This window comes from Dama dama, chromosome 18 (genome assembly GCF_033118175.1).
Source record: "Dama dama isolate Ldn47 chromosome 18, ASM3311817v1, whole genome shotgun sequence".
NCBI lineage: Eukaryota > Metazoa > Chordata > Mammalia > Artiodactyla > Cervidae > Dama > Dama dama.
The window spans coordinates 102,137,579-102,165,518 of record NC_083698.1 but is presented as its reverse complement, the minus strand read 5'-3'; the positions used below and the strand labels follow the sequence as shown (position 1 = coordinate 102,165,518).

At 37.6% G+C, this 27,940-nt stretch overlaps 2 protein-coding genes across 2 annotated transcripts; both read right to left on the bottom strand.

Moving 5' to 3' along the window:
* Positions 1-3,538: 3,538 nt before the first annotated feature.
* LOC133072952 (olfactory receptor 2A2-like) lies at positions 3,539-4,471 on the bottom strand. The gene has a single exon (XM_061166491.1). It carries the CDS (start codon positions 4,469-4,471, stop codon positions 3,539-3,541), a length of 933 nt encoding a protein of 310 aa, XP_061022474.1.
* A 21,902-nt stretch (positions 4,472-26,373) lies between these two features.
* On the bottom strand, positions 26,374-27,306 carry LOC133073098 (olfactory receptor 2A1/2A42-like). Its single transcript, XM_061166567.1, has one exon. It carries the CDS (start codon positions 27,304-27,306, stop codon positions 26,374-26,376), a length of 933 nt encoding a protein of 310 aa, XP_061022550.1.
* Positions 27,307-27,940: the final 634 nt, after the last annotated feature.

The window sequence follows — 27,940 nt, the reverse complement described above, 5'->3', positions numbered from 1 at the left end:
TCTAGTCTTTCCCATTCTGTTGATTTCCTCTATTTCTTTGCATTGATTGCTGAGGAAGGCTTTCTTATCTCTCCTTGCTGTTCTCTGGAACTCTGCATTCAAATGGGAATATCTTTCCTTATCTCCTTTTGCTTTTCACTTTTCTTCTTTTCACAGCTATTTGTAAGGCCTCCTCAGACAACCATTTTGCCTTTTTGTTTTCCTTTTTCAAGGGGATGGTCTTGATTCTTGTCTCCTGTACAATGTCACGAACCTCCATCCATAGTTCATCAGGCACTCTGTCTATCAGATCTAGTCCCTTAAATCTATTTCTCACTTCCATTGTATAGTCATAAGGGATTTGATTTAGGTCATACCTGAATGGTCTAGTGGTTTTCCCTACTTTCTTCAATTGAAGTCTGAATTTGGCAATAAGGAGTTCATGATCTTAGCCACAGTCAGCTCCTTGTCTTGTTTTTGCTGACTGTATAGAGCTTCTCCATCTTTGGCTGCAAACACTATATTCAATCTGATTTTGGTGTTGACCATCTGGTGATGTCCAAGAGTAGAGTCTTCTCTTATGTTGTTGGAAGAGGGTGTTTGCTATGACCAGTGCATTCTCTTGGCAAAACTCTATTAGCCTTTGCCCTGCTTCATTCTGTACTCCAAGGCCAAATTTGCCTGTTACTCCAAGTGTTTCTTGACTTCCTACTTTTGCATTCCAGTACCCTATAGTGAAAAGGACATCTTTTTTGGGTGTTAGTTCTAAAAGGTCTTGTAGGTCTTTATAGAACCATTCAACTTCAGCTTCTTCAGCATTACTGGTTGGGGCATAGACTTGGATTATCATGATATTGAATGGTTTGCCTTGGAAATGAACAGAGATCATTCTGTTGTTTTTGAGATTGCATCCAAGTACTGCATTTCAGACTGTTTTGTTGACCATGATGGCTATTCCATTTCTTCTAAGGGATTCCTGCCCACAGTAGTTGATATAATAGTCATCTGAGTTAAATTCACACATTCCAGTCCATTTTAGTTCACTGATTCCTAGAAAGTCGACATACACTCTTGCCATCTCCTGTTTGACCACTTCCAATTTGCCTTGATTCATGGACCTAACATTCCAAGTTCCTATGCAATATTGCTCTTTACAGCATCATCTGGTCCCATTACTTCATGTGAAATAGATGGGGAAACAGTGGAAACAGTGTCAGACTTTATTTTGGGGGACTCCAAAATCACTGCAGATGGTGATTGCAGCCATGAAATTAAAAGACACTTACTTCTTGGAAGGAACGTTATGACCAACCTAGATAGCATATTAAAAAGCAGAGACATTACTTTGCCAACAAAGGTCCATCTAGTCAAGGCTATGGTTTTTCCAGTGGTCATGTATGGATGTGAGAGTTGGACTGTGAAGAAAACTGAGTGCCAAAGAATTGATGCTTTTGAATTGTGGTCTTGGAGAAGATTATTGAGAGTCGCTTGGACTGCAAGGAGATCCAACCAGTCCATCCTAAAGGAGATCAGTCCTGGGTGTTCATTGGAAGGACTGATGCTGAAGCTAAAACTCCAGTACTTTGGCCACCTCATGTGAAGAGTTGACTCATTGGAAAAGACCCTGATGCTGGGAGGGATTGGGGGCAGGAGGAGAAGGGGACGACCAAGGATGAGATGGCTGAATGGCATCACTGACTCAATAGACATGAGTTTGAGTAAACTCCAGGAGTTGGTGATGGACAGGGAGGCCTGGTGTGCTGCGATTCATGGGGTCACAAAGAGTCAGACATGACTGAGCGACTGAACTGAACTGAACTGAACTTAGCTTTGGTATGTTCATGGGAGATAAGCTCTGGGTCTTATCACTGTTCCATCTTGAACTTGTCTTCGAACAATTTTAAATGTACATTTCAGTGATATTGTCAATAACAGTGCATGTAGCCATCATCAATATCCATCTCCAGAAATTTTTCACCTTAAACTGAGACCCTGTACCAATTAAGGAACTTCTCATTCTTGTCTCCTAGTTGCTTGTAACCACTATTTTACTTCATGTTTCTAGTATCTGAGTATACTATATATATATCTCTTTTTCTTTCAGTTTAGATAAGGGTTTGCCAAAATTTTGAACTTCTCAGGATACCATTTCTTAGTTTCATTGACTTCTTTTTCTACCAATTGGCTGTTTTTACTTTGCTTATATATGTTCCAGTATTTATTGCTTCCTTATTTCTGCCACATTGGGGCTGATTTTTCTTCTATTTCTAGTTCAGATATAAAGTGAGGGTGTTGATTTTCAATCTTTTCTCTTTTTAAATGCATGAGTATATGTTACTGAACACTAACTTCTTAGTACTGCTTTTTGCAGCAACACATTTTTGGCATGTTGTGTCTTGTTTTCATCAGTCTCCAACCAGTTCTTAATTTCTCTCTTGAACCCTTCTAATCCATTTTCCAACTCAGTCCCAGAATTTATGTTTGGTTCTTCTTGTAGTTTTTATCTCTTTGTGACATTTTCATTTTGTTCATGTATCATTTTCTTTATTTTGTTGTCCCTATGTATTTTTTAGGTTATTCAATATTGTCAAAACGATGATACTGGATTTTTGCCAGGTAACTCATATCTACATTTCTTTAGGGATAGTTTCTTGAGATTTAGTTTGCTCCTTTAATTGGTTCATGTTTTCCCTGTTTCACTGTGTACCTTGTGAACTTTAGCTGAGACATGGGTGTTTGGAAAACAGCTACTTCTCCCAGTCTATACTGACTTTGAGAAGGGGAAAATCTTCAGCAATAAGCTCTCCTAGAGATTCTGGGGCCTGCCTATCCTTGTCTGGAGATGCAGCTTCTCTGAATTAGTTCATGTATTTTCTCGGATAAAGAGGTTTGTCCCATTTTTTTTTTTTTTTTCAAAGCCTGTACGACTTGTTCTCCTGGTGTTTGTCTGACATGCTACAATCTCTATATAGCTATAAAAAGTTGGAATGCTTGCGATGTTTCTCAGTGGCCCCTACAAAGAATCCAAATTGCCATTCTCATCAGTGCTCTGAAACAAGTGAGACAACTAACAAACCTTCAGGCCACTCTCTGAAATGCTACAAAATAGTCTACATTGTCCATTTTTCTTTTTCCCTTTTGATGAAGAGATGAGAGTTGGGAATTTTCTCCTGATCCGAACACATGGTGGCAGAAACAGGAGGTAGCTATGGGAGGTAAAATGTCATAAATTTGCCTAAACACTTCACTTACTGTATCTCTTCTTGGCGTTGTGCTTGTCTGGAGTGCTGACACCTATTATCTGACTTACGTTATTTTCAGAAAGGAAATATGGTCTATATATTCTCGTCTCCATGGAAGAACAATGGCTTAGGGATTCGTATTCTGCCATCATATCAATGTTCGTCTTGAGTAATTGTCATGAAATCATGCTTCTTCTTGGGAAATTTTCTTGAATTTTTTTTCCCATTTATTTTTATTAGTTGGAGGTTGAATTTTTTATACCAGCAATCACATCTCATTGTTGGAAATATAAACTGAACCAAAACTATACTCTCCCTCACACTGTCCTCTTTTTCTGCATTACTCTGTGGAAGGCAGCCTTCACTTGAGCATTCCTTACACTGTAGACAAGAGGGTTCAGCAATGGGTTGAATAGAGTGTAAAACAGGAAAAGGATTTTCTTCTGTTCCTCTTGGTGATTACCGTCAGGGGCCAAGTACACCATCATGGCTATGCCAAAGTAGAACCCAACCACACAGAGGTGGGAGGAGCAGGTGGAGAAGGCTTTCTTGCGGCCCTCCTTTGACTGGATCTTCAGGATGGCCCAGAGGATGCGCACATAGGAGACCAGCATCAGGGAAAGAGGCCCAACTAAAATAAACACGCCATCAGCAAAGAGGAACATTTCATTGATCCAGATGTCACCACACGTCACTCTGAGGACAGACTGAATTTCACAGAAGAAGTGGTTCACCTTCTGGGGCCCACAGAAGGGCAGCCTTAGAAACAGACTTACTTGGACTGTGGCCAGGCACAATCCACACGCCCAGCAAACGATGGCCAGGAATGTGCACACCCTCCAGTTCATGATGGCCATGTACTGCAGGGGGTGGCAGATGGCCACAAACCTGTCATAGGACATCACTACCAAAATCAAACACTCTATTGAAGCAAAAGTCAAATTAAAAATCATCTGCAAAGTACATAAGACAAAGGAGATGTTTTTGTTGTGCTTCACTAGATTTACCAGCAAATTGGGCAAATTGCTAGAGGCATAGGATATGTCAATGATGGCCAGATGAGACAGGAAGTAGTACATGGGTGTGTGCAGTCTAGGGTCGAGGCAGATGAGACCCAGGATCATGCCATTTGCCAGCAGGTTGAAGGTATATAACAGGGAGAAGATACCAAACAGGACCAATTCCATGTCTTCACTGAGCTGGAATCCTACCAGGATGAACTCTGCAATCCATGATTGATTGCCCACCATTCCTAAAGACAGTACGTCAGGGACTGAAGTGTGATGGAAGGGTCACAGCTGGGTAACAATGAAAATAGGAGTTATTTATCTGAAGGGAATGAAGAGGAAGCCGGTATGCTTGTCCCTGCATTACTGATTTGTTTTCTAAGTTTCTTCACCTTTTTTTTTTTTTTAATTGTGAAGCAATCCAAAATTTCAGATAAGTATCAGGGACTATAAACTATACTACTATACAGATTTTACCAAATTGTTTTTTCAGTTTTGCCTTATCATTTTTCTTCTCTGTGTGCATATAGTGTTAATTTTCTGGAGACCACCTAAGACTAAAGGGAAACCATATTCACCTATTGGCAATTTACATTTAAACCCTTTGGAATATTTTCTCTATAACATGTATACTTGCTAATGTATTCTCAGTATAATTACCAAAAACAGGAGATGTAACATTAAGATAATTCACTACTCTAAATACAGCATTTCCTGCCCTTGTAGTCTAAGGTTCAAATTGAACATCACATATACTAGTCATTTCCTCTAATTTTAAATAGTTTGCATTTCTTGCCTTGATGTTGATATTTTTGAGGAGTATGAGGTCTTGTTTTGTAAAGGGTTTCCCAATGCATTTTTCCGTTTATCGTCCATGTTCTAATTCAGATTAAACATTTGTTTTAGCAGAAAAAAAATTATCCTTCTTAATGCTCTCCATTAATACACAGATAATGATAATTTGTCCCAATAACGTTGATGTTAATGTGGATCATTGGCTAAGGTGGTGCCTCCATGTTATTTCCATTATAAAGTTTTTAATCCATAACATTTTAAGTACTTTCTTTCTTCTGGCTTAACAAGCTATCCTACACTCATCTTGTACATTTCCCACTTCAGCTTGGAATCAATTATTTCACTCAAAATATGTCTTCTTTTATTGAAGAATAATTTAAAAATATCTGTTTATATTGGGTGTTTAATAGTAATTTTTTATCATCACTTTTGCCACATTTCTAATATCCATCCCCATGTAATAGGAATAAATGTAATTTGGGACAGTATATAGATTGCTAAGTGGATAATGGATTCTTACCTTGACTTGATTAATCTTAACACATTTACTAACTTCTTTTTGAGAACAAAATCTATTTTACTAAATTAACATTACAACATAAAGAATGATCTCAATCTTATACAGTAGTTTTTTTGGCAATGTAGATTTAGTATCTCAAATCATATAAATTATCTTGCTAACCGTTTTTTACTTTCTTTGTTTTCAGGGAATTGTAGTCTTCCAGAAATTTTAGACTTATATAGTAACATTTCAATGATCTGGTTTACTTTGTGGGTAAAGAGACATCTACCTCATAACATCAAGCTTTCTAAGTATCTTAGAGAAGCATAAAAATTCATAAAACATTAAAAAGAAAATATTTATGTGAAATATATATTGAAACCTGATGATTGTTAATTTCTATAAACAATTTTCCTTTATTCACTATACATATATTTTCACCTTTATATTTAAAATTATATGAACAATACTGTATATCTACTTCCTGCATTTAGAATAACACCATGTACATTTTTCATAGCAATTATTTCTTTGCAATATACTTTAAACATCTCTACACTATTTTGTTCCATATGAACATTTTATTTAGTATATCACCTTCTAACTAGGTTGTGTGGATTATACTGCTATGGTGACTAAGTTTTATACATATATTTTATGTATATTTTCTTTTCTCATACTAATTTCCAGGACATGGAAACTCTTGGTCAAATCTATTCCTTCCTTCCCTCCCTTCTATCCTTCCATGCTTCCCTTTCATTCTTTATTTCTTCCATGTACCTAGCTATTTATCTATCTTTCTGTTTACTTATGTAGTTTAAAATAGCCTAAATAAAATTTTTTCTTTCCAATAGAGTTATTAAAATAATAGCAGCTCAGTAAACAATGGATTGATTATATTCTTTGCAGCCAAAGATGGAGAAGCTCTATACAGTCAGCAAAAACAAGACTGGGAGCTGACTGTGGCTCAGATCAATAAGAACTCCTTATTGCCAAATTCAGACTTAAACTGAAGAAAGTAGGGAAAACCACTAGACCATTCAGGTATGACCTAAATCAAATCCCTTATGACTACACAGTGGAAGTGAGAAATAGATTTAAGGGACTAGATCTGATAGACAGAGTGCCTGATGAACTATGGATGGAGGTTCGTGACTTTGTACAGGAGATAGGGATCAAGACCACCCAAAAGGAAAAGAATGCAAAAAGGCAAAATGGTTGTCTGAGGAGGCCTTACAAATAGCTGTGAAAAGAAGAGAAGCAAAAAGCAAAGGAGAAAAGGAAAGATATTCCCATTTGAATGCAGAGTTCCAAAGAATAGCCAGGAGAGAAAAGAAAGCCTTCCTCAGTGATCAATGCAAAGAAATAGAGGAAAACAACAGAATGGGAAAGACTAGAGATCTCTTCAAGAAAATTAGAGATACCAAGGGAACATTTCAGGCAAAGATGGGTTCGATAAAGGACAGAAATGGTATGGATCTAACAGAAGCAGAAGATATTAAGAAGAGGTGGCTAGAATACACAGAAGAACTGTACAAAAAAGATCTTCACAACCCAGATAATCACAATGGTGTGATCACTGACCTAGAGCCAGACATCCTGGAATGTGAAGTAGAGTGGGCCTTAGAAAGCATCACTATGAATCCTGAAAGATGATGCTGTGAAAGTGCTGCACTCAATATGCCAGCAAATTTGGAAAACTCAGCAGTGGCCACAGGACTGGAAAAGGTCTGTTTTCATTCCAATCCCTAAGAAAGGCAATGACAAAGAATGCTCATACTGCCGCACAATTGCACTCATCTCACACGCTAGTAAAGTAATGCTCAAAATTCTCCAAGCCAGGCTTCAGCAATACGTGAACCAAGAACCTCCAGATGTTCAAGCTGGTTTTAGAAAAGGCTGAGGAACCAGAGATCAAATTGCCAACGTCCGCTGGATCATCGAAAAAGCAAGTGAGTTCCAGAAAAACATCTATTTCTGCTTTATTGACTATGCGAAAGCCTTCGACTGTGTGGATCACAATAAACTGTGGACAATTCTGAAAGAAATGGGAATACCAGACCACCTGACCTGCCTCTTGAGAAACCTGTATGCAGGTCAGGAAGCAACAGTTAGAACTGGACATGGAACAACAGACTGGTTCCAAATAGGAAAAGGAGTATGTCAAGGCTGTATATTGTCACCCTACTTATTTAACTTATATGCAGAGTACATCATGAGAAACGCTGGGCTGGAAGAAGCACAAGCTGGAATCAAGATTTCCAGGAGAAATATCAATAACCTCAGATATGCAGATGACACCACCCTTATGGCAAGAATGAAGAGGAACTAAAAGCCTCTTGATGAAAGTGAAAGAGGAGAGTGAAAAAGCTGGCTTTAAACTTAACATTCAGAAAACTAAGATCATGGCATCTGGTCCCATCACCTCATGGGTAATAGATGGGGAGACAGTGGAAGCGGTGTCATACTTCATTTTTGGGGGCTCCAAAATTACTGCGGATGGTGACTGCAGCCATGAAATTAAAAGACACTTACTCCTTGGAAGGAAAGTTATGACCAACCTAGATAGCATATTAAAAAGCAGAGACATTACTTTGCCAACAAAGGTCCGTCTGGTCAAGGCTATGGTTTTTCCAGTGGTCATGTATGGATGTGAGAGTTGGACTGTGAGGAAAGCTGAGCACTGAAAAATTGATGCTTTTGAACTGTGGTGTTGGAGAAGACAATCTTGAGAGTCCCTTGGACTGCAAAGAGATCCAACCAGTCCATCCTAAAGGAGATCAGTCCTGGGTGTTCATTGGAAGGACTGATGCTGAAGCTGAAACTCCAGTATTTTGGCCACCTCATGTGAAGAGTTGACTCATTGGAAAAGACCCTGATGCTGGGAGGGATTGGGGGCAGGAGGAGAAGCGGGTGACAGAGGATGAGATTGCTGGATGACATCACCGACTCAATGGGCATGAGTCTGAGTAAACTCCGGGAGTTGGTGGTGGACAGGGAGGCCTGGCGTGCTGCAATTCATGGGGTCGCAAAGAGTCGGACACGACTGAGCAATTGAACTGAACTGAACTGAACTGAAACAATGGATATGCTATTCTTTACAGGGGCAGCTCAGTAACTGAGCTAGGGAGCTTTAAAATATTCCTTTAACTCTAGCCAGTGGATTGGCACTCACTCTATCCTATTTTGTCGTAGGACAAATTTTCTATCAGAACAGTAATCTTGAGTCTAATAATTATCCATATTAGATGATAGCATAGAAGAGATTTAGTAAGAAATAACTATATTAAAAGCTCTTACACTGTTTCAGCAAAGAGTTTACTATAACTGTTACCCGAATTCTGTTTTCCAGAATCAGTCATTACTTTATCAGTATATTTATCTATTAGGTTATAAGGTCCTTTTGTTTTGCGGGCCATGTCAGAGCCTTATTCAGAAGAAATGTCTGTATATGAAGCCTGTAGCCAGGTTAATCTCAAAATAATAGAGTTGGTCTATTGGCTGAGAAGGACCACCACTCAACCACACTGGAAACTGATGTCAAGAAAACTGCTGAGGAATGGAAGACAGCTGCCACAGCCCAGCAGTCAGAAGCTCTAGGAGCTGGGGTGGGGGTAGTCATTACTCTAATACACTTAGTAATATGATTACAATAGTAGTTATTAAATAAATATGTATATACACATATATGTAATTTTTATATACACAGGAATTTATAAAATATGCCCTATTAGATATTCTGAAAAATTATTTATCAGTCCGTTCTAAATTACAGATCTACACATAAACTGTGACAGCAGGACTATTGTACAACATTATTCATTTAAATAGAGAAGAAACAGTCAAAATTATGAGCGTGATGGTGGATAAACAGAACATAAATTAAAAAATCCTGGTGCTTCAGACTGTAAAGAATCTGCCTGCAATGCAGGAGGTCTGGGTTCGAACCTGGGTTGGGACAATCCCCTGGAGAAGGGAGTGGTAACCCACTCCAGTATTCTTTCCTGGAGAATTCCATGGACAGAGGGGCCTGGTGGGCTACAGTCCATGGGATCGCCAAGAGTCGGACACAAGTGAGTGACTAGCACTTTCACTTTCTTTCTCTTACAATGTAAAAATAGCATTACAGAAACCAAAAAAAAAAATCAGCTGTTAGCAGAGAAGTATGAAAAATCATAAGAAAACAAAATTCCCCATTTTTGAAGTGGAAAGTTAAAAACCAAAGGTACAAATTTGAAAGATGCAGTTTACAAACTCTGAGATTTAGACTTCAGTTTCTAGCAAGATGAGATACTACATATCCTACACCATACTCATCTATTAAAAACAACTAACACTACTCTCGAGCAGAGCCAGTCTGGATTGAACTATTCTTACTGAAGGAAATTCTAATATTTCATTTCAAGCTGAAAAGAAGTGATTCCAGAAAGAATGTTCACATTGTAAAAAGAAATAAAGAGCAAAGGAGGTAGTGCATATGTTTGTAAAACTAAGCAGATGTTGATGGTATGAATATTGGTGATGTTCTCTGGTACCTAGAATAAGACTGAACTAAATACGTAACAACAGCACACATGCTGGGCATAGACTGATAGAAGTTAAAAGGTTCTAATTTCCATGCGTTTTGACAGAAAATTGTAACTTACTGACTTTCATTAGCCTTTCTTTCTACTCAGTATTAGTTACTTAATTGTACTGATAAATTTAGTCCATGAGCAGTTCATATTCCCATACAAAAATTTAAGGAGTCTTCTTTAAAAAAATTGCATGGGATTAAAACCTGTCACATGTCTTTACAAATCAACATGTTAAATCTATATCTGAGTAAGAACATCAAGGAAACATTACCTCTGTGGAGGGACAGAGGTAAAAGAAAAATGGAATAGAAGAATTAGAAGTAGTTCTCTCTCTAGAAAAGCAACATATAAAATGGAAAAACCTGTCAAAATAAACCTCTTTGGTCTTACTGGAATCTAATCAAAAGCTATAGCAACCACACACACGCTTAATATGGAAAACATCCTGAAAATCAACTGGAGAGATCTGTAGCATTTTAACTTTGCCCTGATACCATGCCCTACTCCTAGCTCAGGAGCACTTCTAAACGAGATAGTCTGCACTTCTGATGTACACTTACGACCAAAAGGAGCAGAATTACCTCACACTCACAGGATTCTGGATGCTGGATTTGACCTGTCTGGTGACTCCTTGAAGGATGCACTCAAAGGACTTCCTTTATTGTGATTAATTCAAAACTCTCCCACCGCTGAGGTGGCTGCCCAGAGGCAATTGTTGAAAGCTTTTGAAGGCAGAACTATCAGCTGTTGCCACATGAGGCAAGTAACAAACGTTGGGGTGAACTATAGATTAACATAAGACCCTGAGTGGAAGAATTGGAAATAAGACGATTTGGTAAATAGAAGATTTGAATAGCTCCCAGATACTGCTGGGAAACTAGAAGTCCACACACATGACCAGGGCTGGGAAAATGCTCAGAGGGAATCTGAAAAGGTCCTGATGCCTTGCCTCTGTCTAAACTTCAGAGTCTGCACATTCAGGAAGCTGTCAGATTTGTAAATGACCTAGATGAAGGGTGAAAGGCAAGTCCCAACACAAAAAGAGAGCCATTTATAAAAATATGAAAGGAGGTTGAATATAGCTATAGAGTTGCTGGATTAAAGGCATATGTATATAATAATCTGATACACTTGCTTTCTCATTGGTTTATCAGAGCCTGAAATGCCCTTATGAGATCTGGTTCTCTATTAGGAGATTATGAAATAGAAGGAAGAAAAACAAAAAGTCATCATCACAAAACAGAGGGAAGATAGGATGAAAAGTCAAATTAATTTTGAATAATATTAATAAAACTCTGCTACTCAAAATATGATTAAAAAAACAATATTCAAATACAAACCAGTTAGTGCTAAAGGTGTACAAGTTAAACAATGAAATCTTATGTTTACCCAAGATGTAACTGAATGTGTTGAACAGTCTTACAAAGAATCTGATGTAATCATGATTAAATACTCCAATAGATCAATGAAAGTATTGCATTTACTAAAGTTTCAATAAATTATAAGCAGTAAAGAAAATGAAGGTGTACAATAGTCACTGCACATGAAAAAAGAATCTATGAGGCATTCAGGAAATAAGTAGTGTCATTCATTTTTTAAAACTCAATAAAGAGGATAAAATACTGGAGATTAGAAGAGGGAAATGATGCACTGAAAGATTGTATTTAACACCTATGGCTGATTCATGCCAATGTTTGGCAGAAACCAACACAACACTTTAAAGCAATTATCCTACAATTAAAAATAAATAAATTTATATTAAAAAGAATATACCTAGACCTTAACATGTATAGGCAAGGGGTAGATTCTTCATTTGGATATTTTATTTTATTCATTTTTTGCCTTCTAATTGTATTGAATGACAGTTGACACGCAACACTTTATAAGTCTAAGGTGTACAGCATCATAATTTGACTTCCATACCTTGTGACCTGATGACCATGATAAGCAAAATGAACATCCAGCATCTCATACAGACATAAAGGTATTTTTTTTCTGTGAGAATTTTCAGATTAACTCTCTTATTAATGTTCACATAGAGTATACAGCTGTGTTAATTATATTCATCATGTACATTACATTCCTAGAAGACTTACTTACCCTATAACTAAAAGTTTGTACCTCTGGATCACCTTCATTCAAGTCCCCCTCAACTATTCCTCACCTTCAGTCCTACAAATCTGATGTCTTTTTCTACGAGTTTGCTTTTTTGTTATTTGAAGGAAAATTGACCTGTAACACTATGTTAGTGCCAGGTAGAAAACAGAGGAATACCTTCTTGAAAATTTAACTTACAAGCATGATAAAGATTGAGAGGGGAAACATAAATAAGAAAATTTCCAGAGAGGTAATAAGGGACGTGATGAAAAAAAGCAATATTTGAAGAGATTTTACCAAAAAATGTTCCAAATTGAACAAAGACTTAATTTTCAAATTGATAAAAATGCATTCTGAAAGAAAACACTAAAGGTAAATACACCCATAAGGACTTGAAGACCTTCTAATAATTAAAGATAAAATAAATTTTTAGATCAAAACTTTGAGATTAAGATGAGTTAAAAATAAATTCTCAATAAATATAAATTAACAGATGTTTGCCTATCTTTTTCCTCTTACAAAAAATGTTGCCTAGGGCTACCATAACAAATTGGGCTTCCCTGGTGGCTCAGAGGTTAAAGCGTCTTCCTGGAATGCGGGAGACCCGGGTTTGATCCCTGAGTTTGGAAGATCCCCTGGAGAAGGAAATGGCAACCCACTCCAGTACTCTTGTCTGGAGAATCCCATGGAGGAAGGAGCCTGGCAGGCTGGGGAACACATGTACACCCATGGCTGATTCATGTCAATGTATGACAAAACCAATACAATATTGTAAACTAATTAGCCTCCAATTAAAATAAATAAATTTATATTAAAAAATAAAATAAAAACTGAAAAAGCAAAAAAAAAGTGTCTATATATGATCAACAATTTAACTAATAGTAAATTTCTTATCAGCAAGATCTTAAGACAAAAAAGTAATATGTTTAATGTCTCAAGAGGCAGAGAAGCTCTCAATCAAGAGTTTTATAACTGCAAGAACTCTCTTGAATGAATGAGAACAAAATGAAATTATTTCACATGTAAATTATAAATGTTTAGAGTCTATAGCTATTTAGCATACCAATAAAGAGTATTCCCACTACAGTAGAAGTGAATTCAGAATGAATCAAATACAAATAATAGTGAACAAAGTAATAAAATATAATCTTATATTTAATAACTTATGGGCTATGAAATAATTATTTTGATATCTAAAAAGGATAAAAGTAAAATTTGAAAAATGTAAATGAAGGAAAAGAGACTAAAAATAAAGAGTGCTAAATTCTTGAAGAGGCTCAAAATACTGAATGATACTAAATTTATTACTGTACATCATGCATTTTTATGTTAGCACTTCAAAATATCATGAATCATAAAACAATGGAATCGATGATTTTCAAAATTACAGTGCAAACAGATGAAGCATTAAAACATTATCAATCAAAAAAGAAGGTAGAATGCAAGAAAAAACAGAAACAGAAAAAAAATGGTTGATATTCAGAAAACCCAAAATACAATAACATAAGTGTTTCCATTAATGTATTAAATGTAAACAAATTAAATATATTCATTAAGATAGAGATGGTCAAAAAAAAAAAAAGATAGAGATGGTCATATTGGATTAAAAACAGAAAATCCACATACAAACCTTTACAACAAACACATTTAAACACAAATGCACCAGACATACACATACACTCAAAACCAAAAGAGATGATTGACGGTAAAATGATGAAAAAACATGCTTCATGCCAATAGTGACTGGTAATAGCAATATTGATATCAGACCAAAGGACAGAAGGATATATATAAGATACTGTGCCGTGCTTAGTCACTAAGCCGTGTCCAACTCTCTGCGACCCTGTGGACTGTAGCCCACCAGGCTCCTCTGTCCATGAGGATTCTCCAGGCAAGAACACTGGGGTGAGTTGCCATGCCTTCCTCGAGAGGATCTTCCCAACCCAAGGATCGAACCCAGGTCTCCTGCCCTGCAGGAGGATTCTTTACTGAGCCACCAGGGAAGCCCATATAAGATACTACGAAGCTGTAGTACGATTTGCCAAAAGAAGAAAATTCACTATAAATTCACTATAAAATAATTTATCAAATTTTATATAGAAGACAAGTTTTTTCATCTAGTCAAACAAATCATTACTTTTTTTTATTATTAATAGTAAAACTTTAAAAGTTTTCCTTTAGAGTTAGAATATGATTTTAACGTGCTACCCTAAAACAACTTCTTTTCAATGTGACCTAAGAACTAGCTGTCAATAAGGTGACAGGAATAAAAAGAAGGGCTAGGATTTAAAGTGGAAAATAAAATATAATTTCTGATAAAACTTGTGTATGTTAAAAACAGAATCTCTATGGATGATCTATTATTACAGGTGTACACTCAACAAAATCGGCATTCAAGGATGATGTATGAAATGGGAGGACTTACATACCTTGTTTATAGAATGAGCATTTTGTAAAGATGGCAAATCTATTCAAACTTTTCTTTTGGGTCAATAAAGTAAAAATCAGAATCCAAGAATAAATTTCATGTATAGAAACTGAGAATCTCATTATAAATTTGATGTGAAATTATAAAAGTTCAAGAAGAGACATAGCAATGTTGAACAAGAATGAAGTATCAATAAAATGATCCACTCTATTGAATATTGAGACCTACAAGGTTACAGAAACTTCACATTTTAAATCAATGTTGTATTGGAACAAGGATAAACAAACACAAGAAATAGCATCTTTAACTCAGAAATTCAGAAATATGTACACACACATGCACACACACATACACACTTGAACCGAGATAAAGGCACCAATGTTTTTAATAAATAATGCTGATTCAGTTGGCTAGCTATGTGGATAAAAAGAAACCACGACTTCTCCCAACACACTAAAAAAATCAGATGGATTTTAGATCTAAGCATCAAATATAAAAAAGCTTTGTAGAATATTAGTGACTTATAGTGAAAACATCAGAGGAAGAAAAACTTCTGAAACAGAATTAAAACAGTATTGAAGAATAGATTGATAAGTTACAAACCTAGCTTGTTTTTATCAAGAGCCATCATTAAGAGAGCAAAAATGAAATCCAGAGTGGAAGCAAATATTTACAACATGTATAACCTATACAGGTTGCGCTAGTGGTAAAGAACCTACCTGCCAAGAGACACAGGTTCAATCCCTGGTGTCAGAAAGATCCCCTGGAGACAAGAATGGCAACCCACTCCAATATTCTTTCCTTAAGAATTCCAAGGAGAGAGGAGCCTGGTGGGTTACAGTTCGCAAAGAGTCAGACAAGCCTGAGCAACTAACACATAACCGATACAGGGCTCATATTCAGAATACTTCAAGATTTTCTGCACATGTTTAATGCAAAGATAGATAACCCAATTTAAACTGGGCAAAATACTTGAACAAACATTTCACATGAAAGAGTATCCGAATAACCCCTGAGCACATTAAAAGATTAAGAGGTAGTAACCTTCCTAGGTCTCCAAAGAGATTGAAATTAAAATGCAAAACACACTGATGGACAAAATTCAAAAGTTTGAAACTATAAGGACTCAGCAAGCATATAAAACAGGGATACACTACTACTGAGAACATAATATGGTGCCCCATTTTGGAAAAGTCAAGAAGAACTGACTGTATTTGAACATACACATAACAACGACTCATGGATTCTATCTTCAGATATGCCCCCAACAGGTGCCTAAATACATACGTCATACACATATTTAGATTTATATATAAAGTTTACATATGAATATTCTTAAAATAATTATAATAACTTTTTTTCATACCTTCCAAAGGAAAAATCTATCACTGCTTATAAGAGAAGAATGAAACAAGGATGTATCTTTTGCTTGACTTTACAATCCATGTGATGACATAAATATTTACTGGAGGACTCCTATAATTTGCTTTAGAAATAAATGATTTAATTTAATTATTCCTAACAGAATATATGTTTTGGAAAACTACTCAATGAAAACAATCACCCTATTTGTATATGCAAAAATTTTTTCTAGAAATAAAAAAAAATGAGTCAAAGGCACATTCCCAAAATTATATAGTCAATAAGGATTTTTATAAAAGGTGCTCTGATTTCAAAATCTATGACCATCATTAACTCTGTTTAGTCTGTCCTTGTAATATAAATGAAATGGTATAAATGAATTTGAACTTGTAGTGCAATATTTTCTGACAACAAAGCATTTTGTTGCTAAATAATCAGTCTTCTATAAATATCTTTAATATTTGTAAACATAAAATTCACTACGTCAGTTTTCTTCCCATGTTCAAAATTATCAATGTTTGTGAAAGTCTTTTCCCATTATTATTATCAGACAGTTATTCAGCTACAAGTAGTTCTTAGGAAGTAATCCAAGGAAACACAGGTAGAAGATTGGCAAAGGGGGACAAGGGAGAAAAGGTGGTCACTGAAGGTTGGATGACCAAGTAAATCAAAATTGTCACTGAAGTTAGATCCTAATGGGAAAATCTTGGAGCCAGGGTAGAACATGTTTCTCAGTGTTAACCTACCTTAAGTTGGAAGGGAGCTGGGTGTTTATACACCTACTAGTATCTGTTATTGGATAAGTGCCTTAAGGTGGGTGGACCAAGTATTGATATTAGGGCTCCTTTTTCCTGTTTAAGAAGTTAGTAAAGTGTCTCTGGTTTTCAGGAACCTGTCTAGACAAACAAATAGAGGTGCTGGCATTGGGAAATCAGGCCAGTGTGCACTGAAGTGGGAGGACATGGTGTCATGAACAGGGCACCCACAGCATCAGCTATAAATTCTCTGTCTGTTCATCACTCTGAAATCCAAAATTATTTGAACATACTTAGGCAGATGAACAAGTGTGATTTTCTAGTTCTAAATGAAGAGGGTGATTGCCAAACTTTTGAAAAAATATTTTCTCATGGTTTTTAAATATTAGAGCAACACAGATATTTATCCATTGCTAAGTAAAAAGAAAGTTCAATTTTTTAATTTCAAAAGTTGACTTTACTTACACCCAACCTACTAGCATTCTTTATCTATCCTGCACCTGAAGGTATTTGATTAAACTTCCATATTTGGATAAAATATAATCTAGGGGATATTATTGAATATTAGCTCTGCTGTTCACCATAAATAATATGAGAAAAATATTTAAGTGCATCACTATGTATTGAGAACTATGTGGTAAGTCTATGTAAATGAATTAAAGTTTCTGACACATTTACCACATGAAAAGTGCTCAACATATTTTCGGCAACAGGAAGGCACATTTAGGATAGGTTGTAGGCTGTATGATCTGTACAAGTCCAGTTTCAGGGCCACTCACCAAGGAATACAGTCATCCTTCAAAGCCTGAAACTGCAGAAGAATCTTATTTTTAATCATTGCTGTTGGGGTAAAATAAACAGATAATCAGACACTGATTTTAAAAATTTTTTAAATTTTAAAAAAATTTTTAAAAAGTTAAAAATCAAATGGGCACCCATGGCTGATTCATGTAGATGGATGGCAAAATCCACCACAATATTGTAAAATAATTATCCTTCAATTAAAATAAATAAATTAACTAAAAGAAAACAAATGGGCAAATACACCATATTTCAGGCATTGATTTACTAATTTCTTAGAATGACAAGTCTCTGTATTGTGTACCAGGCAGAATAAACCAGAGATTTTTCTACTGAATGACTGTTTGTGAGGCTCTCAAGCAGGTTGTCAGCCAGCTGGTAAAAATGACTTCAAGGCCTGCATCCATTTTCAGTGCATGTCTCTCGCACCCAAGTTTTAGGTCCTAATGCTACAACTAACCTTAGCATAAACAGCAAATGTTATAAATGTCAGCAAAAGCATTAAAAGCTTACATGGTGGTTGATGGTTTAACAGCTGGTTCTGGACTGTTCTTCTGTCCTGAGTTGTCCACTGAGGGACTTAATAACTGAGTTTATGAAGAATCTGCCTCCGCAACAACTTCATATATTTGCAGATAAATCTTATCTCCATTAGCCATTGTTATCTTACAAGTAGTCAAACCCTGGTAACATTGCCTGATTCTTTGGCTCCCAGACTTGTGCTCTCAAATGCCTGTCTCTTGTCATCATCTCTCCAGGGAGTTCCCAGTTATCTGATATTAGCTTCTAAGTCCAGCTTCCAAGAGATTCAGTATCTCTATAATTCATTCTAGAGTCCAGGCATGTTGCCATTGTAAGTTAAAAGAAAACATTTGTTGCATTCATCATCATAAAATAATATAACATTGGGGAGAGTAAGTTAACACACCTAAATTTCTACACAATATTACATATGTTTAGAAAGGTTTATTTAGTAAGGAAAGAATAAATAACATTAATAAACATATTGCCAGATGATTATCAGAGGGCTATATCCTTATCTTCATTAGTCTTAGAACTTCTCCCACCTTCCCTGGTGTCTGCAGAGAGAGATCACTGCTTTCTCTGACCTTCTGCAGAAGTGAAACCCTTTGCTCCAATACCTCACACCTCAGTGGACTCTGATCACTTACAAACTCAAGTCAGGGATACCTAGAATGCCCTTCTAGTGACTTCCTGTTAGCAAATCATCAGTTCTCCACTTTTACATGGCAGATGCCAGATTAGTATGAAAATGAAAACTCTGTTAGCTTCAGTAATATTAACTTGAATCCTAAGATTAGAATGCTGAAATATGAATGAAAATAACCAAATAACTGCAGCTTAGAGAAAGTCTGTGGGAGTCCTATGTTTTGTTGTAGCATTATAAATACTGACAGGATTCTTCTGACTTTCTTTTTGCATTCAATACAATTTAATAATGATATATTTTCATTATTTAAAAAAAACTGACTTAAATAAATGTGAAGAGAATAAAAGCAAAAGCATTCCCTGAAAATCTGCCAGGTACAAACACATTTGAAACCAAGAAACTGGTTTTATAGCAGGGATATTTTGCCATATTTTCATCACCTAGAACTTTCCTCCCACATTTGATAAGTGACAATGGTAGTGATGTTAACCTACTCCAGGAGATGATGCAGGATATTCCTCAGGTGAGGACAACTGTCCCTGGAGAGAAATTCTGGTAAGAAACCACAGTAAGCTAAATGGGCTCCTGTACCCGCCTTCCTGCTACAAAAGAAATAATGGTGAGATCTTTACCAAGTAGCTACAGGATTTCATCCTGCCACTTACTAACATCTCCCTCGTGGGCAGAAGACAGGCATGCTAGCTTTCCTCACTTCCCTGGCGGGAGGATGTTTCCAAGGTGCAGTGTGAGAAGCTGGTCAGCAGAGGAAGAAATGAGAAGTAGTAAATGCACACCCCCAGCTTCAGGAGGCAACAGGGTCAGAGGTCTCTTACATCCCTTTCAGTTTGATGCCACGACTGAGGGACATTGAGTTTCATCAGCCTCTTCCCATACATGCGACCAGGGAGGGGGTCTGATCAAGAAGAAAAAGAAATCTATGTTTAGACAGCATGGGTATCAGATGTGACTCTGAGACCTCAGCACAGTTCAAGAAAGGGGTCTTCACAAAGGTGGCATTTTCTTCTTCATAAACCTGATGATTTCTGCCAGCCTTCTGCCCTGCTCCTCTGTCCATCATTAACCAGTATAAAAGTAATGATTTCTATTAATATAAAGAGGACTTGTGGTACTACGTCTGCTATTTTTCTCAAACTGGGCTGGAAAACTCACAGAGATGGGGAGTGGCTGGAGTTAGTCACCTGCTCCCAGAAGCAAGTGCAGTAGATGACGAGTCCCAGATCCCTTTTCTGCCCTGACAGAGAGGGCAGGACTCAGGGGTGCCCAGGATCTTCTATATATGTGAGGGCTTTATAGTTTGATTCAATAAGACCAACCCATTCCCCAGAGACATACCTGTGGAGTCCAGGGAACAAATTATAAACCATATTCTCAGCATTCTATGTCTTTCCTACTCATCCTGTCTTGGGTCTCTTGCATTATTATCTGTGAGTGTGTGTGGGCACGTACATGTGTGTTCACATGTGTGAACCTGCTTTTGTAGAGAAGTAAGAACTGAGGAAGAATGGAAAAGATGTCTGTACTCAAGAGACTCTTGAAATAAAAATCTAAGTGATAAATTTTATTTCATTGATTATGTCCCACAGTAGAATTCCCAAGGATATACATGTATTATGTTTTTGATCTTGAAATTGATCCTGTCTCCATATTCTACTTTTGGAAAGATTCATGATGCAATAAATGTGACCTCCCATGGAGATTATTAAGGTAGCCCCTCTAAGGACTGGATCTTTCTCAGGGAGTGAATAATCCCCATCTGCTGAAAAGTGTTAATATGCAATAATTATCAAAATTTTCCATTGCAAATATTACTCACTACTGGGAAAATCACATAGACTGAATCTTATTGCCTAAATGCTTTCCTGCTCTACCCTATTCCTTAGGTATTTGTCCCATTTTGAAAACATTTTCCACTAAATATACATCTTACATTTAGAGAGGCCATTGTCTCCTCTCTGCTGTCAGCGCAGTCTGTTAGCATTGAATTTAGATGATGCATGGTTTTGCCTGTACCCACAGATCCACAGAAAAACACACATACATGATGACTCAGATCCCTTAAATTCATGAGAATTCACATCGATTTGGCCTTTGATGTTCCCAGAAATCCTACTGTATTTCCTAGTCTCTTCTCTCAGGTGTTTTTTTTTTTTTTTCTCTTTCATTAAATCTCCCATAAATCCTTCCACGCATAGTCTTAGCTACAGAGTGAGGGTAACTGAGAAATTAGATGCAATCAGATGACAGTTCATTCAACCCTAACACACACACTGACAAAATTACTGAATTTTCGCATTTATCTTAAGTTATCTTCTCTTCCTATGGAGTTATTAGTTTTTTCCAGCAAAGGCCAGTCTACAACTTAATACTATAAATGTCATCCCTCTTGCCAACTCAAGAACTTCTCGCCAGCAATTTCTGTCTCAAATGTCTTACCCCTATGTTTTCTTGAACACACCCAGTCAGAAAGTGAAACTCTTCAGGGAGAACAGGGCAGCCTACAGGGGCAACAGCTACTGCCTTCTCTGCAGCTTGGTAGCCAGGGGTGGAAGAGACAGCACAGAGGAAACCTTAAGTCGGCCCCTGCTTCCCTGTCCAGTGTCTAACATCTTCCTGCTTGAGGCTGAGCGGCCCCCAGGTCTGCACTCATCAAGCTGGATATTCAAGAGAACCAGTGTTGTAGCTCAGTCTGGATCCAAAGGTCTGGTTACCAGGATAGCTGATCGTGTAAGCTTCAGTCTGCGGGCAGCAGCAAAAGATCAATGTCCTCGCTCAAAAGGTTGGAAATATTTGTGGACTACAAAGGCCCATAAACAACTACATGCCAATAAAATATATAACTTAGAAGAAATGGACAAATTCTTAGAAAGGTACTATCTCTCAAGACCGAACAGGAAGAATTGAAAGAAATATGAAGAGACCAACTACACTACAAGTACTGGTATGGAATCAGTGATTTAAAAATTCCCACTAAACAAAAGTCCAGCATAAGTTGCCTTCACAGGTGAATTCCATCCAAAATGTAGAAAAGAATTAACACCTAATCTTCCAAAGTTATTTCAAAAAATTTCAGAGGAAGGAATACTTTCAAACTCATTCTATGAGGCTGCAATCACCCTGATACCAAAATTGGACAACGATACCATGAGAAAAGAAAAGTACAGCCAATATTATTGATGAACATAGACACTAAAATCCTCAACAAAACACCAGAAAATGAATCTAACAGTACATTAAAAGCATCATACACCAAGATCAAGGGGGATTTATCCCAGGGATGCAAAGATTTTTTTCAATATCTGCAAATTAATCAGCGTGATACACCACATTAATGAACTGAATAACAGAAACCATACTATTATCTCAGTAGATGAGGAAAAAGTTTCTGATGAAATTCAATATCCATTTATGATAAAAACTCTCCATAAAGTGGGCACAGAGGGAACACATCTCAACATAATATAGGTCATATATGACAAACTCTAACATCATACTCAACAGTGAAAAGCTGAAAGCAGTTTCTCTAAGATCAGGAACAAGACAAAGATTCCTCTCTTGCAAATTTGATTCAATATAATTTTGGAAGTCCGAGATATGGAAACCAGTGAAGAAAAAGAAACAAAATGAATTCAAACTGGAAGAGAAGTAAAAGTGTCACTGTTTGCAGATGACATTATAGTATACATAGACAATCCTAATGATGCTGCCAGAAAACTACTAGAGCTCATCAATGAATTTGGTAAAGCTGCAGGACACAGAATTAATACACAGAAATCAGTTGCATTTGTATATACTAACAATACAAGGTCAAAAGGAGAAATTTGGGAAGTAATTCTATTGACCACTGCATTAAAAAGAATAAAATACTGAGGAATAAACTTAAGGAGACCAAAGACTTATGTGCAGAAAACTCTAAGACACTGATGAAAGAAATCAAGATGACACAGATGGAGAGATATATCATGTTCTTGGATTGGAAGAATTAATATTGTCAAAATGACTGCTACATAAAATAATCCTCAGATTCAATGAAATCACTGTCAAATTACCAATGGCATTTTCCACAGAACTGTAACAAGAAATTTTACAATTTGTATGGAAACACAAAAGACCGAAGAGCCAAACCAATCTTGAGAAAAGAAAATGGAGCGGGAGGAATCAACCGTCCTGATTTCAAACTATACTGCAAAGCTACAGGAATCTAGACAGTATGGTACTGGCACAAAAACAGAAATATAGACCAATGGCAAAAGATAGAGAGCACAGAGATAAACCTACATACCTATGGGCACCTTATCTTTGACAAAGGAGACAGGAATATACAATGGAGAAAAGACAGTCACTTTAATAAGTGGTGTTGGGAAAACAGGACAGCTCACATAAAAGAATGAAATTAGAACACTCCCTAACACCATACACAAAAATAAACTCAGAATAGATTAAAGACCTAAAGGAAAGGCCAAAAGCTATAAAACTCTTAGGGGAAAATATAGGCAGAACACTCTTTGACATTAACTGCAGTGAGATATACTTGGACTCACCTTCTGGGGTAACGGAAATAAAAGCAAAATAAACAAATGAACAAATTGGAAATTTGTCTTGGAAAAGGGCTCTTTTTAGACAAAATACTGTCAAACATCCATTCTGCCTGTAATCTGCTGGTGAGGAGCCAGTGAGAAACTGTGGCATCAGTCTTCTCTTGCATTGCTTCTCTTTCACTTCTCAGCTCATTTCCAGAGAACCACCTCCGTCTCTCATCCTTGGAGCCACAGTTCTTCCTTGTTACTACACCCACTGTTCATATATCTCTTTGGAGTCAAGCTGCCTTCTTTAGCAAATGCAAGTCCTTTCTTTCAAAAGCCCAATGCCCTCACTGGTCTGAGTCACTTGCTTTGATTCAGCCTCTCGATTTCCCTGATTTTACCCATAGGTCTGCTCTAGAGAGTCCACTACCCAATGGTAATGATTATAGGGTCAAGAATCAGACTGCCTTACTACAATCCTGCACTGGACTGTCATTCTCTGTGAACTGGGTGAGTTACTCAATCCCTCTGCCTCCATTTCCTTATGTGTAAAGTGGGGATTGTCTCTTGCCTCAAAGGGCTATTTCTGAGGATGAAATGAAATAATTCTTGTAAAGTGCAGTGCCTGGCCTGTAGTGAGAGAAACAGAGAGACAAAATCAGAGAGAGAGAGAGAAAGACAGAGGGTGTTGATGTCTTTGTAATGACTTTTGATCTTAGCTGAACTAGGTCACCAGTCTCAGTGAGAGTAGACTTAATTCTCACCTTCTTCATGGTCTGCATTCCTCTAGAAGTCCAATACCTTTTGCAACTCTGTTCATAGGTTTTACTGTCCAAGACAACCAACCTCTCATAAATGGTCTCTGATCTTCCAGGCCTTGGAGAGCAAAGAGCAGCTCACTTTGCATACATGAGACAGTGCAGAGATACTTCTTCAGTTACATATTCTTCCTTGGGATATCTTAGACTTCTTTATTTAATTACAGTGATATTGACCTATGACATTGTTATGGTTAAGTACACAAGGCTTGGTAGTCAGGCTGTCCAGGTAAAAGTCTGACACTATTTTTCTCGTCCATGCATACATAAAACAGACTGACAATAGGGCCCTCTTCCGGGATATGTTATGATGACTGAACAAGATGATCCATGTAAATGATCGATATAAGTATGGAGTCTACAGCACTGAGTGATTAATTCAAACCTTAACTCTTATTACAAAAACCCCCTTTGTTCCTACAGTCAGTAAGCGCTGTTGCCCACACACAGTAATTAAGAGCAGGGTTGAGAAGTTATTAAAGCCCAAATGAAGGCCACACCCTTATTCTACTGAACAACCCTTCTGTTCACTGTTACTGTGACATTGAGGAAGAGTCTGGAGGAAAGTGGCCATCCTTGCCTCAGGGCAAGTTATAAAGCGGATTTAAAAGTAACACCCTGAAAAAAGTATGTCAAACATATGGGACTCAACTCTGACCATTTGGTTTGTAAAACAGAATTAATTACCACAAGGCAGAAGAGCCAGTCATACCATACTAGCCACTTATACTATCAGATAAAATTTCCTGAAATTACTGTTGAAAATACACTAGAAAATAATATACACAGACAGTCTGTACATCTATATAACTTACATTCAACACACAACATTTTCTGGGAACAACAAAAAAAACCAGAAATTATTTGTACCCACTATTGACCTAGTTTTAATCTTTTAGTAGCCATGAGCTAATCAGTTTACCCCCAAAGCTGTAAACAACATACTATCTCCACCCCATCAGCAAGCTTTTCCTTGATCTTTCCTGCTTTCTCCAAAATCAGTTCAGCTCAGTTTAGTCACTCAGTCGTGTTTGACTCTTTGCAACCCCATGGACTGCCACACATCAGGCTTCCCTGTCCATCACTAACTCCCAGAGCTTGCGCAAACTCATGTCCATCGCCTAGATGATGTGATCCAACCATCTCATCCTCTGTTGCCCCTTTCTCCTGCCTTCAATCTTTCCCAGCATCAGGGTCTTTTCCAAGGAGTCAGTTCTTCGCATCAGGTAGCCAAAATCTTGGAGTTTCAGCTTCAGCATCAGTCCTTCCAATGAATATTCAGGATTGATTTCCTTTAGGATTGACTAGTTGGCTCTCATTGCAGTACAATTCCTTTTGGATTGACTGGTTTGGATCTCCAAACTACCTTGTATTAATTATGTTGCTTCAATCAGCCTGCTTGTTAACTCCCTAATATGACTCAACAATTTTCATATGAGATTTTTCAACATTATGGAGCACAACTAGCTAGACATCTCTGACTTATTCTTGAACAGGGGGGTGCAATTTTTGAGAGTGGACAAGTGTGCTTTCAGGCTTTGAAGATCACTTCCCTTCATAACTTTCTTTTTTCTTCCAAATCTTGTGGCCTATACAATTGGTGAGCTAATATAGTTAGGGCAGAAAAGTGGAAAGACTGCATTCAATTTTGTAGACTCAGGAAATCAATTTAAATAAATGTTAATTTCAGAGATATTAAATTCAGAGCTATCAAAGAAAAAGATCATAGTATTATCCAAGCTATGATTTTTCTAGTAGTCATGTACTGATGTGAGAGTTGGACCATAAAGAAGGTTGAGTGCCAAAGAACTGATGCTTTTGAAGTGTGTTGCTGGAGAAAACTCTTGAGAGTCCCTTGGGCTGCAAGGAGATCAAACCAGTAAATCCCAAAGGAAATCAACCCTGAATACTCACTGGAAAGACTGATGTTGAAGGTGAAGCTCCATACTTTGGCCACCTGATGTGAAGAGCTGACTCATTGGAAGACTCTGATGCTGGGAAAGACTGAGGACAGAAGTGGGTGACAGAAGATGAGATGGTGGGATAGCATCACTGACTCAATGGAGGTGAGTTTGAGCAAACTCTGGGAGATAGTGAAAGACAGGGAAGCCTGGAGTGCAGTTCATGGAATTCACGGGACCTGCTTAGTGACTGAACAGTAACAATAAAGTCACATCTGATAGAAAAATTAATGAATGCCATATAGCTAAAACTTTTCCTTCAAAGGAAGAGGGAAGTCTTATTCTTGTGTCATCAAGGCACACATAAGAGAGTATTTTTGGATTCAAATGTCACTAGTTAGAAATGACTCTCCTTGAACAGTGCTCTCCTCAGGGCACCCTTGACCTCTGCATTCCTCAGGCTGTAGATCAGCGGGTTCAGCATGGGGTTGAAAAGACTATAAAACAGGAAAAGGATCTTCTGCTGCTCCTCAGGGTGGCGGGACTTGGGGGCCATGTACATGACGATGGCACTACCAAAGAAGAGCCCGACCACGCAGAGGTGGGAGGAGCAGGTGGAGAAGGCCTTTCCGCGGCCTTCACCTGACTGGATCCTTAGGATGGAGGCCAGGATGCGCGCGTAGGAGAGCAGCACCAGGCTGAGGGGCCCGACCAAGACCAACACGGAAGCAGCAAGGATGACAGCTTGGTTCAGCCTGGTGTCAGCACAGGCCAGCTTAAGGACAGACAGGATTTCACAGAAGAAGTGGTTGATTTCATGAGGCCCACAGAAGGGCAGCCTTAGGAGGAGACCCACATGGACCAGGGCCAGGAGGGAGCCACATGCCCAGGAAGTCACCACCAGGCTGATGCCAACTCTACAGCTCACAAGGACAGAATATCGGAGGGGGTGGCAGATGGCTACATATCGATCATAGGACATCACTACCAGGAGCAGACATTCTGTCAGAGCAAAAGTCAGAAAAAGAAAGGTCTGTGTGATGCAGCCAGCAAAGGTGACAGGCTTGGCTGGACTCAGGAGGTTGACCAGCATCTGGGGCACCGTGTTGCAGGCGTAGGCCATGTCAACGATGGCCAGGTGTGAGAGGAAGAAGTACATGGGGGTGTGCAGTCTGGAGTCCAGTGAGATGAGTCCCAGGATGACCCCGTTCCCCAGCAGGGTGAGGAGATAGAATAGGAAGAAGAGCCCAAAAAGGAATAAGTGCATCCTTGGACCAAGACAAAATCCCAGTAGGATGAACTCTGTAACCATCGTCTGATTTTTCTCCATTTCACTATTAAGAAAGAACCAGGCATCTATGTGACATCTATCTTATTTAATATCTCACATATTTTTGGCATATGGAAAACTATTAATAAACATCTTTAAGAACTCATTGAATTATAAATAAGGAAAGAAAGAATAGAAAGGTTAGGGAAGGGTGAAAGGAAGGAAGAAGGAAGCAAAAAAGAAAGAAAAAGGAATCAAAAGGATGCAAAAAAGATAGGCTTATCTATGTAAATAAACTTAAGTGTTCAATAAACTAAATTGTCAATCTAATATTCAATTTTACAGAAGAGAAATATGTATCCACAAAGTCTTACCTAGAGCCACTGACACTGTCATGAAATTAAGAAATATCAAACCAGATTACAAAGAAAATAATCATGAAATATGGATTGTCTCAGAGCTACTTAGGTCCAAATCAGTAGGAAAACTCTCGGGTAGTAGAAAGAATCATAAATAATTGGAATTTAAATCCCATGTTCATAGATTGGAAGAATTAGTACATGTTACCAAAAGCCATAGATGGATTCAGTGCAGCCCTTATCAAAATTCCAATGGTATTTCTAACAGAACTAGAAAAATAATCCTAGATATTTAAGGAATCGCCAAAATCCCAGAATAGCCAAGGCAATCCTGA

Excerpts from the sequence above, each read along its gene's own strand:
- LOC133072952 (XM_061166491.1), bottom strand. The coding sequence starts at position 4,471 with ATGGTGGGCAATCAATCATGGATTGCAGAGTTCATCCTGGTAGGATTC.
- LOC133073098 (XM_061166567.1), bottom strand. The coding sequence starts at position 27,306 with ATGGAGAAAAATCAGACGATGGTTACAGAGTTCATCCTACTGGGATTT.